Here is a 14442-nt window from a genome sequence, read left to right as displayed (position 1 = left end):
TCCTGTTGGGGCTGTGTGGCAAGAGACCAGAGTCCGTGCGGCCACCCTCTCTGTCCGGGGAAGTGTGGCTCAGAGACCAGAGTCCGTGCGGCCGCCCTCTCCGGCGGGGCTGTGCGGCCCAACGACCAGAGTCCGTGCCGTGCGGCCGCCCCCCTCCGTGCGGGCGGGGCTGTGCGGCCCAACGACCAGAGTCCGTGCGGCCGCCTCTCCGGCGGGGCTGTGCGGCCCAACGACCAGAGTCCGTGCGGTCCGCCCTCTCCGGCGGGGCTGTGCGGCCCAACGACCAGAGTCCGTGCGGCCGCCCTCTCCGGCGGGGCTGTGCGGCCCAACGACCAGAGTCCGTGCGGCCGCCCTCTCCGCGGGGCTGTGCGGCCCAACGACCAGAGTCCGTGCGGGCCCGCCCTCTCCGTCGGGGCTGTGCGGCCAACGACCAGAGTCCGTGCGGCCGCCCTCTCCGGCGGGGCTGTGCGGCCCAACAGGAGTCCCAGAGCCCTCTGTGGCGGCTGTGCCGCCCAACGACCTCCAGCCTCTCGCGGGTCTATGGGCCAGAGACCAGAGTCCGTGCGGCCGCCCTCTCCATTGGGGCTATGGAGGCCAGAGACCAGAGTCCATTCAGTGCGGCGCCGCCCTTTCTATCGGGGCTGTGTGGCCAGAGACCAGAGTCCACCCTTGCAGCCAGCCCTTTCCGGTCGGGGCTGTGTGGGCCAACGACCAGAGTCCATGCGGCCGCCCTCTCTGGCGGGGCTGAGTGGCCCAACAACCAGAGTCCATGTGACTGCCCTCTCCGTTGGGGCTGTGTAGACAAGAGACCAGAGTCTGTGCGGCCGCCCTGTCTGGCAGGGCTGTGTGGCCCAACGACCAGAGTCCGTATGGCCGCCCTCTCCGTTGCGGGGGGCAGTGTGGCCCAAACACCAGAGTCCGTGCGGCCGCCCATCCATCGGGGCTATGGGGCCAGAGACCAGAGTCCATTCAGCGCCCGCTCTGTCAGGCTTTGTGGCCCAGAGATCAGTGTCTGTGTTGCTATCCTGTCTCTCTTGCCTGTGTGGCCCGATGGCTACAGACAATATGGCTGCTCTCTCCCTCGGTGCTGTGTGGCCCAACGGCCAGAGTCAATATCGCTGCCCTTCAGCGCAGGGCTGTTTGCTGAGAGTTCAGAGACAAGTTGGCCGCCCCTCTTCATGGGGCTGTGCAGTCTAGTGGCACATTGGGGAGGTGGGCTGCCACCCAAGGATGGACGGCGGCCAGGGCAGGGGGACCCGGACCCTCCTTACTCCCCTGGGTCCTAGCCCAGGGCCTTGTCCATGGCCAATGTCTTTGGCATTGAGTCAGTGGGGATCCAAGCAGAACATCTGATGTCACTCAGCATGACAATGGCGAGTTCTCCCAGGTTACTTCCTACGAGATGTCTCTAGGCCACGGGCTGGAGGTCTCTGGGTTCCGGGCATGGGAAACTCCCAGAGACTCCAAGCTTCCTTGCACGACTGGATGGGGATGGGGTTGGGTCTCAGCACTTCAGGGCTCTGCAGTCAGGGGCTTCAGCTGCTTCTGGACTGGAACCTACAATGTGCATCCTCCATTTTTGGCATCTGCCTAGACTGAGCTGAGCTGCTCCCCTTCACACTGGTGCTCCAGTTGCAGCATGTCCGGCAGGGCTGGGGAGGGGCTTGGCTTCCTCCGCCTAGACTGTGGGCTTATGTGTGGCTGGTGCACACCCCAGCACATCCTGCTCTGCCTCTTCTCTCTCCTCCTTCCCATGCAACAGCTGCATTGGCGTCTCCCAAGAGATGTGATCAGTGGTGGGCTCATTTGGCTCCTGTTAGCCTCTCGATGTCTGTAAGAGGGAGAAAGGGCAGGAACACAAATCAGAAGAACCAAACCTTCAAGCCGAGTAGTTTTCCACAGCACAAAACCACTGCACTTTGGTAATGCTCATTTGCAACTTCCCCCTGAGAGCTGGCATTGCTTCAAGAGAGCCCCCAACCCCCCGCAACCTCCGCTCCCCTGTGGGCTGGCAATGGATAAAGGGAGTCTGGGAGAATTTCTCCTCTCTCTGCCTGGCTCTGATGACTGAGGGAATCACATGCCAGAAGCTCTGTGAATGTGGGGCTCTGTGCAGTGGGGTGAGATGTCAGACATGGAGCCCAAAGGTGGGGTTGTCCTGACTCTGCAGTAACTTCACTGCAGTGAGAGAGATTTCAGAGCTCAGCTGCAGGGTTCTGCCCTGTAAGCGTGTGTGGGGCTGGGGCAGAAGTGGGGCAGTGATGCACTCATGAAAGGAGTAGGGCTAAGGTGGGCCCCGTGGCACAGCCACTAAAGCCCCTGTGTGCTGCGTTCCAGCCGGGCTGGCTCTGCCTGGCTGGGGTGGGGTGAGGCAGCTCCGTGCGCTGCCATTCCTCTCTCCCCCAGCCGCGACTCCGCGACGAGCACCGCACTGGGAACCTCTGTCCCGGGAGCTGCTCTTGCCTGTAGGCTCCGCCTCCCGCTGCTCCCATTGGCCAGGAATCCTTAATCCCACCCTGGCCCTACTCCTAGCCTCTTCCAATCCTGCTCTTGACTCCTGACTCCGGCTCCACCCTCGGCTCGACCTCTACCACCCTGACCACTAGGCCCCACCACCCCGCTCCAGCCACTGGGCCCAACCATCTGTGCTTTGGTGTCTGACACCAGCGATATGGAGGAGTCGTTCACCTCACTGCTTTCCATGCGTGTGGCCCTGCTTTTGTCAGCTCCGGTTTTCATCTGCCATTGTGCTGCCCAGTCACATGGCTTTATTAGATCCCTTTCAACTTCTTCAAAGTCTTCTCTACGCCTCACTGACCTACATAATTTTCTGTCATCTGCCAACATCCACCTCCTTGTTCAGTCCCTGTTCCAAAGACACCCTTGGAGGAACCTAGCAGGACAGACAGGTCTTCTGTGTCGGTCCCGTTCCCTAGTCGAATGCGGAACCAGACACGAGATTTCCAAGCTTCTGCAGCCATTTGTAATATCTTGGAGGATGCGCCCTGTGGTCCTGTCAGATGTCAAAGGCACTTCCTGAAAAGCTGAAAGAAAGAGGAAAGGCGTTGAAAGCCCCATGGAGCTGATGCGACTGGTGCCTAGGAAACCTCCCTTTCAGATGGCCATTGCCACATGCTATTAGCTACCCAAGAGTCTCTGGGGCACAGAAACAACAACTCTGCTACTCCTAAAATAGCCCTGAACAGAAAGGAGGCCCCATTCTGTGCGTAACTTCCCCCTCCCTCAGCATACACACGTCCACACACACGACCACACACTAAAACACAGGCAGGTGGGGGCAACTGTTCTTGAGATGGAACAGAAAAGCGACAGCAGCAGAGGTGTGAAATCATCCAACATTTACGCACAGATCCGCAAAGGGATTTAGACTCCTGACATCTACTGAAATCCTTTGTGGCCCTGGGCCTTCCTTCCTTAAGAGGTCACAGGGAAAGATGTTTCCAATGTGCACTCAGGGGATTTCCTAAGAGCTGATAGCAAGTTCTGAGTGGTTCCCTGCCCTGAAATCTCTCCATTACAGGGAGAGCAAGTGATGAAATCTTTTCCCTAAAGAGGTTATTGTCATCATCATCATCATCACCCTTAATAATAACAACAGTCCTTTTCAGTTCTGTCAGGCCTTCCTTTAGAGACGTTCTGACCTCTGTGAAGACAGTCTCCCCACACCGCTCTAAGCCTACGTCTATTCTAGGAGCTAGGGATGGAATTCCCTGCTCCCGTACACATATTGGGGCACCTCGATGAAAGCTCGCCTGACTTCCTTCTTCCTTAAACACTGTCCTTAGACAGAGAGGGCCACATTCAAACCCAGGGTGTGTTCAGGCCCTGTGCTGCACCCCTGTACTTCCCACAGAGGCACAAACACACACAGAGGTATTTCCTTACCTTCATACAGGCGGGAGATGCCATCTTCATTCACTCTTTCAGACAACAGGTCGCAGTAATGGTGGATAGTATTTCCTAGACAGACAATGAATCTCATTACTGTTCAAATCCTTCACTGAAAACTGCTAAAGATGCAGCCATTCCCCCAGGACAGCCCTTGGGAAATTAAATACATTCCTTGTATCTGTTCACAAAGCACATTAAATAAAGCATCAGAAGCCCAGAAGTCACTGAGAGACTGATTTCCAAAGGAGATTGAATTCACATCATGCTGGTTTCCCCTAGGTGCAGCAAAGAGGAGTTGTGGGCAGGGGAAGTTGGTGCAGTCGATGCAGCTAAGATGCTCCCTTCATCTAGGAAGTCATGTTAATTTTTCTCTTTTCTCTCTCTCTCTCTCTCTCTCTCACACACACACACACACACACACACACACACACACACACACTTTCAGGATATTCTGGGGCTGTCGGAGGGAAGAGAGTAGCAGTCTAGAAAAGGGTTTGAAGGAAGCAGTTCAAAAAGCTGGAGTGAAGTTGCTCTGCTTACCAATGAAGAGGGCTGCAGAATGTCTGATTGTTGTCTGTGAGCTTTCCAGGTAGTCTAAGGCCTGGAAGAGGAATTTGGGGATGTGGCTCTTGTTGTTCTGCATCTAGGAAGAAAGAAGGAAGAAAGGCACAATATACAAATGACATGTTCTTCCCACAGGGACTAGTCCAGGGAAGCCAAAGCATAGAGCCAGGGCATGGCAACAGCCAGTCTGAGCCCATGCGCCACAGCAGCACCTCTCTGGAGTTACTAGTGTGTTCTCCAGAACCTCAGCTTTCATTTTAAGAGAGAAAAGTTTGCAGGTCTGACAGTTGTGGAGAAAAATTTCAAAAATGTGAAGGGATTTCTGTAACTCCTGCAGAAATGAACCAGCAGAGAGCCCAGAATCGAGTCCTGCCACCCGCCGGAAGCGAATGGATCCTCAGGGTGTAGGGTTAGAAAGGTCTCCCTCAAGTCCCCATTCCCACTCTCAAGGCACAAGGTATTGACCTACCAAGCACTTCCAGGCACACTTCAGGAGCTGTGTGGAGCCATCCCAGGCCATGCTGCGGAACAGCGTCTTCAAATGAGCCCACCTGAGAAAGACTGCGCAGCGGAAGAGCGTCAGTTTGCATCTCTGCAAGAGAAGGGGAGACCAAGGGGGTTCTGACTGAGAGAGGGACGGTCTGGGGGACATGGAACCTTCCCCGTCCCTTGTTGTCCTGCTTTTCCTGCTAGTAGAGATTCCTGTCATTTGTTGTAGACAAGAGTGTGCTCAGGAGAGGGAATTGGCTGGAAAGAGCCAGAGCCGTCCTGTCTTTGGATGGTTTGGGGCGGTTCCCCAGGGCCCTGCACTTCAGGGGACGCAGGAGCTGGGCCATGCCGGGGCCAGCAGCAGTACTCCCGGCCCGCTACGCTATGCCCCACCTCACCAGCTCCCAGCGTCATTGGGGAAATGAGGGGGTGGGGGCTTGGGGGGAAGGGAGGTCTAGAGATGGGGCAGGGGACGCAGCAGGGGTGGGAAGAGGTGGGGTGGGGCTTGGGGGAAGGGATGGCGTGGGGGTGGGGCTTAGGGCAGAGTAGGTGGTGTTGTCCCAGGCCCTGCGCCCCTCTATGGACGGCCCTGGAAAGATTCAGAAGAGATCTCCACAGCTCGGTCCTTAGGCGCAAAGAGACTGCATGAGAGCGTGAGTCAGCTTTGGGATCCCAAAGAGTCGGACCGAAGGGGCCCCCAGATCAGGCTTCCCTCCACACCCAGTTGGCCCAACGAAAGAGGGCAACGTTCGGTGAATGGTGGGAAGCTGGGACCTGGAGAAGTTCTCTCAGGAGCTCCAGGGAAGAAGTCAGGGCAGCTGCACCCACTTTCCAGAAGGCTGTGAGCAGATATCAGCTCCCTGAACCAAAGAGCACTTCCAGATCTATGCTCCCTTTTCTTTTGCTGCCTTTCTTGTGAAGCTTTTGATGATGCAGCAGCCCAAAGACCTGAGGCCTCTCTTTGCAGGAGAGGCTCAGGGCTCTTTCCCAGAAGAAGGCTTTTCTTGCCAATTGTGCTGTATGCTGTGAGAATGGGGGAGGCACTAGGCTCCAGCATGGAGTGAAGCAGGGAGGAAAAGACTCTACTTGGCAAGGGGCTCTGGTCATTAATGGAGTGGGGTCCCCAGGGGATTCTGGCTCTTTGCGCTTTAGGAAATAATGAGCGTGGCACTTACCAGTGTCACGCTCTCATTCTGGTCTTCAAGGTGCAGCAGCAGCGGGAGCAAGCAGTTGATTATTTCCTGCTGCACGATGGGTTTTTCCGGGTCCTTCACGCTGCTCACCACGTTGCCAAGCAGTAAAATGGCAGCGGCGCGCACACTGCCCCTCTCCTGGCAATGAGACACAGGGAGGGGGAAAGCCCGGTTAAAGCCAGGCAGGATCAGAGCATAACGCGACAGAGTCCTAATCTGCACGCTGCTGCCGTTCCCCCATGTTAAGTGACTTGGCTGGCGGGTGCAGTGAGGCCACCAGGCCAGCGCCATAGACATCTTGTGCAGAAGAGGGCCTGAGACACTGTGCAGGGCAGTGCAGCCCCATGGTGTCCTAGACACAATGTCTGTCTGGAGAGCACAGAATCCTCGAGGCCTGGAAGATGAGGGGAAAGGGAGGGAAGGCGGCTGGAGACCAGTCTGGGGAAGGGGAGGAGCAGCTGCTGGAGCCTTTCAGGGAGGTGCTGCTCCAAAAGACAGCAGTTCTTTTGCTCTTCGGTGCCCCTGAGAGCCGGGCCATTCCCAAGCCACCTCTTTCCTGCTGGGGATCTCCACCTCTTTGGGGGCCAGTGTTCTCCAGACAGCTGGTCATCTGCCCAGTGGCAGGCACCTCTCCCCCAGGCCAGGCAGCAGCAGGGGCTGGGAGCATGATGCTGAGGCTGAGGTTTGCGGAGAGGAGCTCTGGGAGGGAGGTGGGCGAACAGCAGATTCCCCAGCCATGACAGGGGCACCCCTTGGAGGCTCGGTGGCAGGGCTGAGGGGTGAGAGGAAAGGGGATGGGGAGGGAGAGACAAGGGCACCAGAGACAGGCGGAGGGGAATGGGGTTCTCCTGTGTTTCCCAGCCTTACGTCGTCAATGAAGGGGCGAAGGCAGACTGCAATGTCCTGGGAGATGGAGCCAAGCCCCTCCCCATCCAGGAGGTAGATGATGTCTCCAGCTTGATGCATGGCCCCCATGACACGCCCCCCATCCATGTCACAGAACATGTCCATGATCGCTGGCAGCTGGCCCGTAACGATTGCACCTGCAGCAATGAAGAAGGCAGCTCATTACTATGCTGGGCAACAGCCTGCGGCATATGCTGCCCCATCCCACTCCCACCTATGAGAAACCACAGCTGGCACAGCCCCCCAACGGGGCACAAAGTCATTCTCCTGTCACTCTGTGCCAGCTGCTCACTGTAACCTTTGTCTTTGCTCACCCGCCTCCCCCATTGCATCACATCTGCAGTCACGGGTCAGCTCACGGGAGCAGGGACCACGTCGTGCCTTGATTTGCTCTGTAAAGCACCTCCAACATTTGAGTGCTGTGTGTTAAACAACAAGGCTTGTGTGGGGATCTCGCTCTCACTTCTGAGCTATTCGCTAGACATTGGCTTCCTCGGTCCTCTGGGCAATCCACCCCGCTCACCTTTTCTGGCTGGAGCACAATACTGCCAAGGCCTCGCAGACTGAGCTGACGTACAATGGGATTTTTATCTTGGGTCCATTCCATGAGCTGTGCCTGGAGCTGTGATTTTGTCAGTATTGTCTGAATGGAAGGACTCTGGAGAAACTGGAAAGAGCCAGATCAGTATCGGGGTGAGGAGCAGAGCTCTTCCTGTGGGGTCTGTTCCCTGGAGACTCATCTTTACCAAATGGCCACTTCTTCCCATAGAAAGTCTCTGGTGTGTAGGGAGCCAGGTGCTGCTGCTCTTTCGGTTGGTTCATTGGCAGAACTTAGACTAATGCACAAGTCCCAGATAAAGCCCCAGGGAAAGGGGAATCTCCAGGCCCCACTGAATGCCATGGAGTGACCCCTGGGGCAGAAGAAAAGCAGAAGCCCAGGAAAAGGTGAGGAGAGAAGCATGGCCTTGGGGCACTGGAGAAACATCTCCTCTTGTCACATGATCCCATCTAGGTCCACCCAGCCAGGAGCAATCTCACCCTGTCTCTCTCTCCCTCTCTGTACCATGCCCCGTGACCATCCATGTGCAGAGAGGAGCTAGCTGGCTGTAGGTTGCTGAGCTGCTGACAATGTGCCCCAGAGCTTACTGGCCTGAGCTCCTCTCCAGAAAGGCCACTTGTGCCTGTCAACTACTGAATCTCACCTCAGTGCAGAAAGTCATGGCGATATTTCTCTGCTCCTCCTCCTTCTCCCTTTGGACAATGGTGACGGCCTCTCTGAAAACTGCAGGGAGCTGAGGGTTCTCAAACTCGATCATGGCTCTGGAAGATGGAAGAGAAAGTCCCTTGTGGTTATCAAAGGGGAGAGAGAGTTCCTCTCTAGTTGCTGGGCTGAGATGGCAGCCTGGAAGAGAGGCATATTGCCTAGGGAAACTTTGGGCTCCTACCTTGCAATCACGCCAACACCGTGCGAGTAGTAATTGCGGGAGGTTATCATGTCCCAACCCTGCTGAAAGTGGATGCTGGCAAATTCCTTCCAGTATCCGGGCATGGAAAAAAGAGTCTTCACAGCCTCCACGGACGTGCTAATGACAAAAAAAGACCAATGTCAGGCAACGAGCTCAGCCCCAAGCATGGCAAATCTGCACAGGCCCTGGCACACACAGCATGGTCATGGCAGGTGGCACATGTGGACGGCTGCACAAACATGACTGTGTAGTGCAAGCAACTGGCCTGTGGACGGAGTCAGATGAGCGAGTGTGACTCACAAGAACACACGGCTCTCAGCCCTTTTCCCTCCAGAGAGACCTGCACCGAACTGAGCCTGGGCTAACTCCAGCACCCGAAGAAATGATGGCCATGAAGAGACCACATGTGTTTAGCAGAACCAATCTGTTCTTCCTTTTCCTTTCAGTCTTTACCTTAGGAAATTGAGGCAGCTGGATCCCTCCTTGGGGCTGGATGTGGTGCTGGCCATGTAGGTCCCTGGCAAGTGCAGATCCATGACATACTGCACTTGCCTGAGGCAGAGGATGAGCATCTGGGGATACATTTGCAGGATGGCTTCTCGGTATCCCCATAGGAAAAGGACCTCGTAAATGGTCCTCATTGCCTGGAGTGGGGACAGAATTTCACTCAGCTATCCCAATCTGCCACTTGCCCCCATTGCCACTCGCTATTGTCCTTTTGTCATGTCTCATTTCCTCCCCAGCCTATTAGAAAAGAGGATTGGCTGCTGAGGGGGAGGAGACATTTGGAGGCTCCTGAACCTTCACCCATTCCTGGAACGGAAGCAGGATGGAGCCCTACGGAAAGGTCAGAAGAGTCTGGATGAGGTTATTCCCCATTATTTCTCATAATGGTGCAGACCCTGTGCTTTGGATTTCCAGCCGTGACTGGACGGGCTGAAACCATCCTGAGGAGATCCATTCTCATAGCCCCAGTGTTTCTGGCCCAGTCAAAAGTGGCAGACATCTCATGATCCAGTGCTGGGAAGATTTCTAGTCACAACTGACAGAGCCAGAAACCTGGATTCTGCCAAGAGACACCCGAACTGCACCTGTTGACTAAAGGGCCACCTAGAGCAGAAGAGAGAACAGAGCCAGGGTACTAGCAGATAAACCACTTCAGATCTGTAACTTTTAGCTGGGGGAGACGTTTCTAACATCTCTTTGGTTTGATTGGAAGTGGCCAAGACACACCAAGCCTGGTCTGCACTACAGAGTTAGGTCAACGCAAGGCCCCTCACCCAGCATCACCCTAACTGTGGAATTTCCATCCCATCGTCAGAACTGCCCCTTGCTGCCAAATTCATAACTCCACCTCCACAAGTGGTAGAGTCAGGTCGATGCAGTTCGGTCGATAGAGTGTCAGTGTAGACACAACGTCACGTGGGTCAACTGGCTTTCAGGAGCCTTCCCACAATGCCCCACCCTGACCATACAATTGAGACGAGCCCTTCTAGTGAGGTCGTGCACTGCCGACACAAGCAGCAAAGTGCAGAGACGCACAAAGGATGGAATTGGTGTGGCGGCTGTGTGCCGAGGTAAGGCAGGTCGGTTTCATTGTGTAGTGGAGCCGTGGCCTGAAGCTAAGAAGGGGTGAATCTCCCCCCCACACACAGATGCACCATCCTCCCTGTGGAGGTGGGTTCTCAGAGTGACATCTCAAATCTCACTTACAGCCAGAGACACATTGCCGCTCTTCTCCTCCCGGCGTCTCTGCTGGAGCTTGTCCAGCAGCTGCTGCAGCACCTCCCTGGGGAGCTGTGGTTCTTCCCCCAAGGCCTTCCACAGCTCAATGGCACATCTGCAGATTGAGAAAGAGCAGTCAGACCTTCCCTGCTTGGCCCCTCTTGCCCTCCCCGGGGAGAGGCTTGGAAAGCGGGCAGGAAAGGCGTCTCTCAGAGGAGACAGCGACTGGTGCAGGGAGGCTGAGGCAGGGCAAGTCCCGTCAGAGAAGGTTGTATTTATTCCTTTCCCCTAATGGCTTATTGTTCCTGAAGCTAGCACCACTGTTTCCAGGACAGTGAGCATGTCCTGACCACAGAGTGACCACCACAGTGTGACCACCAGACTGTGCAACATTCTGCTCTGTTACGCTAGGGTCAGTCCTGAGGAACTTGCCTGAGCTCATTGGAGTTCCTCTGGCTATTGGAGGGTGTAAGTGAGACCCAGCGTTTGGGCCAATGTCTCTCAGCAGCTCAATGCTAGTGCTGTGGTGGATGGGGTGAGACATTGAATCAGAACATGCCCTGATAGGAGAGGTTTCAGGAGCTTGGAAGGGAAAATTGTACTGCCCAGTGTGACAGAGCTGGAAGGAAACTAGGACTGAAATCCCCCTCCTCTCTTCTCTCCATTCTTGCTGATCTAAGCACTGCTGGTCCCCCCAGGCATCTGCAGAGGAAGACTACAGAAGAATCCAAAAGGCTTCCAGTCATTTGACTTCCAAGTTTGGTAAAGAAGGTCGGACATGGTGGTAAAGCCCTGGGGACACTGAGAACTAGGTTGGACAAACCAAGAGCAAATGGCCTGGATTTAAGGTCCTCAGGTAGCTTGACTGAAATTCTTTGCCAATGCTGCCAAGTTTCCATAGCTTCTGAGCACAGACCCTGGAAAGAACTGGGGCTGCTTCAAAGAATTCAAACCTGAAAGGTTTACAAATCAAACACTCAAATCAATGTGAAACCCAACACTGTATTCCTCTGGTAACTGAACTGGGTAAGAAATTCAGTTTCTTTCATGCTGCTCTTCAGTTTCTTCTCCAGTGTGACACAGATTTCTCTATGGTCAGCGCAGAAGGGCATTGCAGAGGATGCCGAGGAAAGCTGGAGTTTTGACCTCTGGCTAGGGTCCAGTTGGGTTTCACGGCCCCTAGGCACATGGGGATTGTGTTATAAACACCTCAGCTGATGACTCTGCAAAGTGATTGTTTTTTTTGCAGGGGGGAGGAGAGTTGGCAAAAATAAGGGCTGGAACTTTCTGTCTGAAGAGATTTACCTCTACTGTGCAGCTCCATAAGGATGAATGTGTTTTTTCACCACTTCCTCAGCCATGGAATTACTATGGATCTGACTACAGGTAACAATCCTGCACTGGTCCCCGGGGACAGACAGATGGACCTCATAGGCCTTTTCCATCTCTGCCTTCTCTCACACAATAGGGAGCAGCCAGACCTCATGACCCAGGGATGTGGAGTGAGCCCCAAAGTCATTTATTGGCCCTGTACTGGATGGGAGAGGAAGTGGGGTGACCCATAGAAATCAGGACAGTGCTGGAATTCTCCAGAAAACTGGCATGTCTCCATCCTGGGGAGTGCAGGAGGAGGGTTGGCTCCTCAGTGGTTGAGCCTTGGCATCTCCTCTTAGTGAGCATGGACAGCTCTCTGCACAGCAGGAATCTCCCTCTAACTGTGTGAGCCCGATGGACCCCTCCCGGACCGTGGCCTGTCAGTAGGAGCAGGAAGAGAAAAAATGGCCTGAGGTGATAAGAGAGCAGCTCCTTACCTGTCCGATGACAGCGTGTGCACCACACAGCTCAGAAACATGTCCTGGGGGTGGGAACAAGCCAACAAGACCATGGCTCTCAGCGCTTTTTTTCTGGCTCTGGGATCAGAGACGTTGTCCAGCCAGATTAAGATACGTCCCATGACGTCTCCAACCTGGAAGAATGCCAGAAAATTGAAGGATGGATTTATCCATGAGTAGCCTTCTCCCAGGTAACCCCTCCTGGCAGCCCTGCAAGCCGCCTCTCACCTTGGTTGCCCATCTTGGCTCCTCCATAATCTCAAGAAAGAGGCTTTGATAAGTCCAGGAAGCCCAGCCTTCCTGAGGTCTGGTTTAGCACCTTAAAGCTCAGAAACACACACAAAAGCCTTCCCCAAAACCTTACTGTGGGCACAGCCCAAACTCCCCTGATGTCCCAGGGCCTTCCCTGCCTTAGCAAACTGCTCTCAGCCCTGCTCTCAAGGGCTTCCCTGCAGGAACCTTTCCTCCATCTCTGCAACTTCCTATTGCTCTTTCTAGCACAATCAGTTCCTCCAGGCCCATGCTTCTCAATCCAGTTTCCATTGTGGGCCCCATATGTGTTGTGTGGGGCACATCCAATACCAGCTGTTTGGCCCTGAGGATGTCCCAGGCAGACAAGCGCTTCTCCAGACCCAGCTGGTTCTACTGACGTACCCCAGAGCCCACCCTAGAGATGGCAGGCAGGGCTAGTTGGACGGGGCTAGCCGGCTCCAGGCCCCAGCCCTAAGGAGAACCTCTACGCTGCAGAATTTTAAAACCTGCCATAACAAATCTCAAAGCTGGGTCTCTAACCTCGGGTTCAGACTATGGCACTGGGAACAGCAGTGCAGACATGCTGACTTGGGCTGGAGCCTGGGCTCTGAAGCCCCCTCCTCCCCAGGCTTCAGAGCTCAAGTTCCAGCCCAAGCCCAGAAGAGGCTGCATTGCCATTTGGCCCCACAGTGCCAGCCCTGGGAGCCCAAGTCCATAGGGCCCGGCTTTACGGCTCTTGCTGCAGAGTTTGCAGCACAGGGTAGACAGACCCGAAAGGGACAAGTCGCCCCCTCGGGCTCTTCCATGAGGAATTAGTCTTTGCTCTTTCCTCTCTTGAACAAGGAGCAGGAGCTCCAACCCGGGTGGCTGGATTCTGTTGCCCTGTTCTGCTAGCAGGAATTAGAGCCCTGCACAAATCAGTCTGCTGATTGAGGGGCCATTTGTTAACTTCCCGCTGGGACCTGCTGGAAACAGGGAAGCGGCCAGAGACAGAGATGACCTGCAGGAAACCCCAGGAACAGGCAGGTTTGGGGAGGAAGCTCAGGCTGAGGATTCTGTTTGTTTATGAGTCTCCGAGTTTCCAGGAAAGCCAAAGCCCAGGAGGGGAAAAAGTCTGCACTTACGCTCCATGGGCAGGCAGTATCTGGGAAGGGCAGGAATGTCACCTATTTCCAGGCCGAGCGATTGAAGGCAACATTTAAAGGACTGTAGGGAATGTGCAGCCTGATTCCTTTCTTGATAATCCCACCTGCGCAGGCTTGGGCAAGTCAAGGAGCTCTCTGGGCTTCAGTTTCCCCAGCTGTCAAATGGGTAGAATTCCTACTTCCCAGGAAGGCGGTGGAGCTTCCTTAATCAGGGGGAATAATGACTCTGAGAGCCTCCTACCCAGGGGATGTAGAAATGAAGTCTGCTAGAAACCTCCCTAGGCCAGTCTAATTGATGGAGGAGGCACTCAGATCATAGAATCATAGAATCATAGAATCAAAAGGTTGGAAGGGACCTCACGAGGTCATCTAGTCCAACCCCCTGCTAAAGGCAGGACCATTTTCCCTAAATAATCCCAGCCAGGGTGCGGTTCTAGCTGGACTTTAAATAGTTCTAAGCATGGGATTCTATCACCTCCCTAGGTAACCATTCCAATACCTCTCACCACTCTCCTAGTCAGAAAGTTTTTCTAATATCCAGCCTCGACTTCCGCACGCTGCAAACTCAAACCATTTGCTCCTTGTTCTGTCTCTCGTCACCAACTGAGAACAATGCTAGCTCCTTCCTCCTTTAGGACATCACCTTTCAAGTAAGTGAGGTTGCTATCAAATCTCCCCTTAGTCTTCTCTTCTGCAGGCTAAATAAGCCCAGTTCCTTCCAGTCTTTCTCTTCGAAGTCATGTGCTCCAGTCCTCCAATCATTTTTGTTGCCCTCCGCCTGGACTCTTCTCACAATTGGTTCCCGTCCGTTTTTTGTAGTGTGCGCCCCAGACAATGACGAACAATACTCCAGACTGCGGCCTCACCAGTGCGAATAAGTCTGTGGGCATGGGCAGGCTGCAGGATCAGAGCTTGGTGAGATGACATTGAGAGAAGGTGCAAACCACCATATCACTCC

General features: G+C 54.7%; 1 protein-coding gene across 1 annotated transcript; it reads right to left on the bottom strand.

Annotated features, from left to right (window-relative positions):
- Window positions 1–1802: 1802 nt before the first annotated feature.
- Window positions 1803–6975, bottom strand: LOC142047956 (maestro heat-like repeat family member 5). Its single transcript, XM_075073828.1, has 5 exons — window positions 6141–6975; window positions 4946–5068; window positions 4453–4555; window positions 3907–3981; window positions 1803–1831 (listed from the first exon to the last, which is right to left on the bottom strand). The coding sequence occupies exons 1-5, from the start codon at window positions 6453–6455 to the stop codon at window positions 1803–1805; spliced, it is 645 nt and encodes a 214-aa protein (XP_074929929.1). The 5' UTR covers window positions 6456–6975.
- Window positions 6976–14442: the final 7467 nt, after the last annotated feature.

The sequence above is a fragment of the Chelonoidis abingdonii genome, chromosome 19 (genome assembly GCF_003597395.2).
Source record: "Chelonoidis abingdonii isolate Lonesome George chromosome 19, CheloAbing_2.0, whole genome shotgun sequence".
NCBI classification, from domain to species: domain Eukaryota; kingdom Metazoa; phylum Chordata; order Testudines; family Testudinidae; genus Chelonoidis; species Chelonoidis abingdonii.
This window is presented reverse-complemented; position numbering and strand designations above follow the sequence as displayed.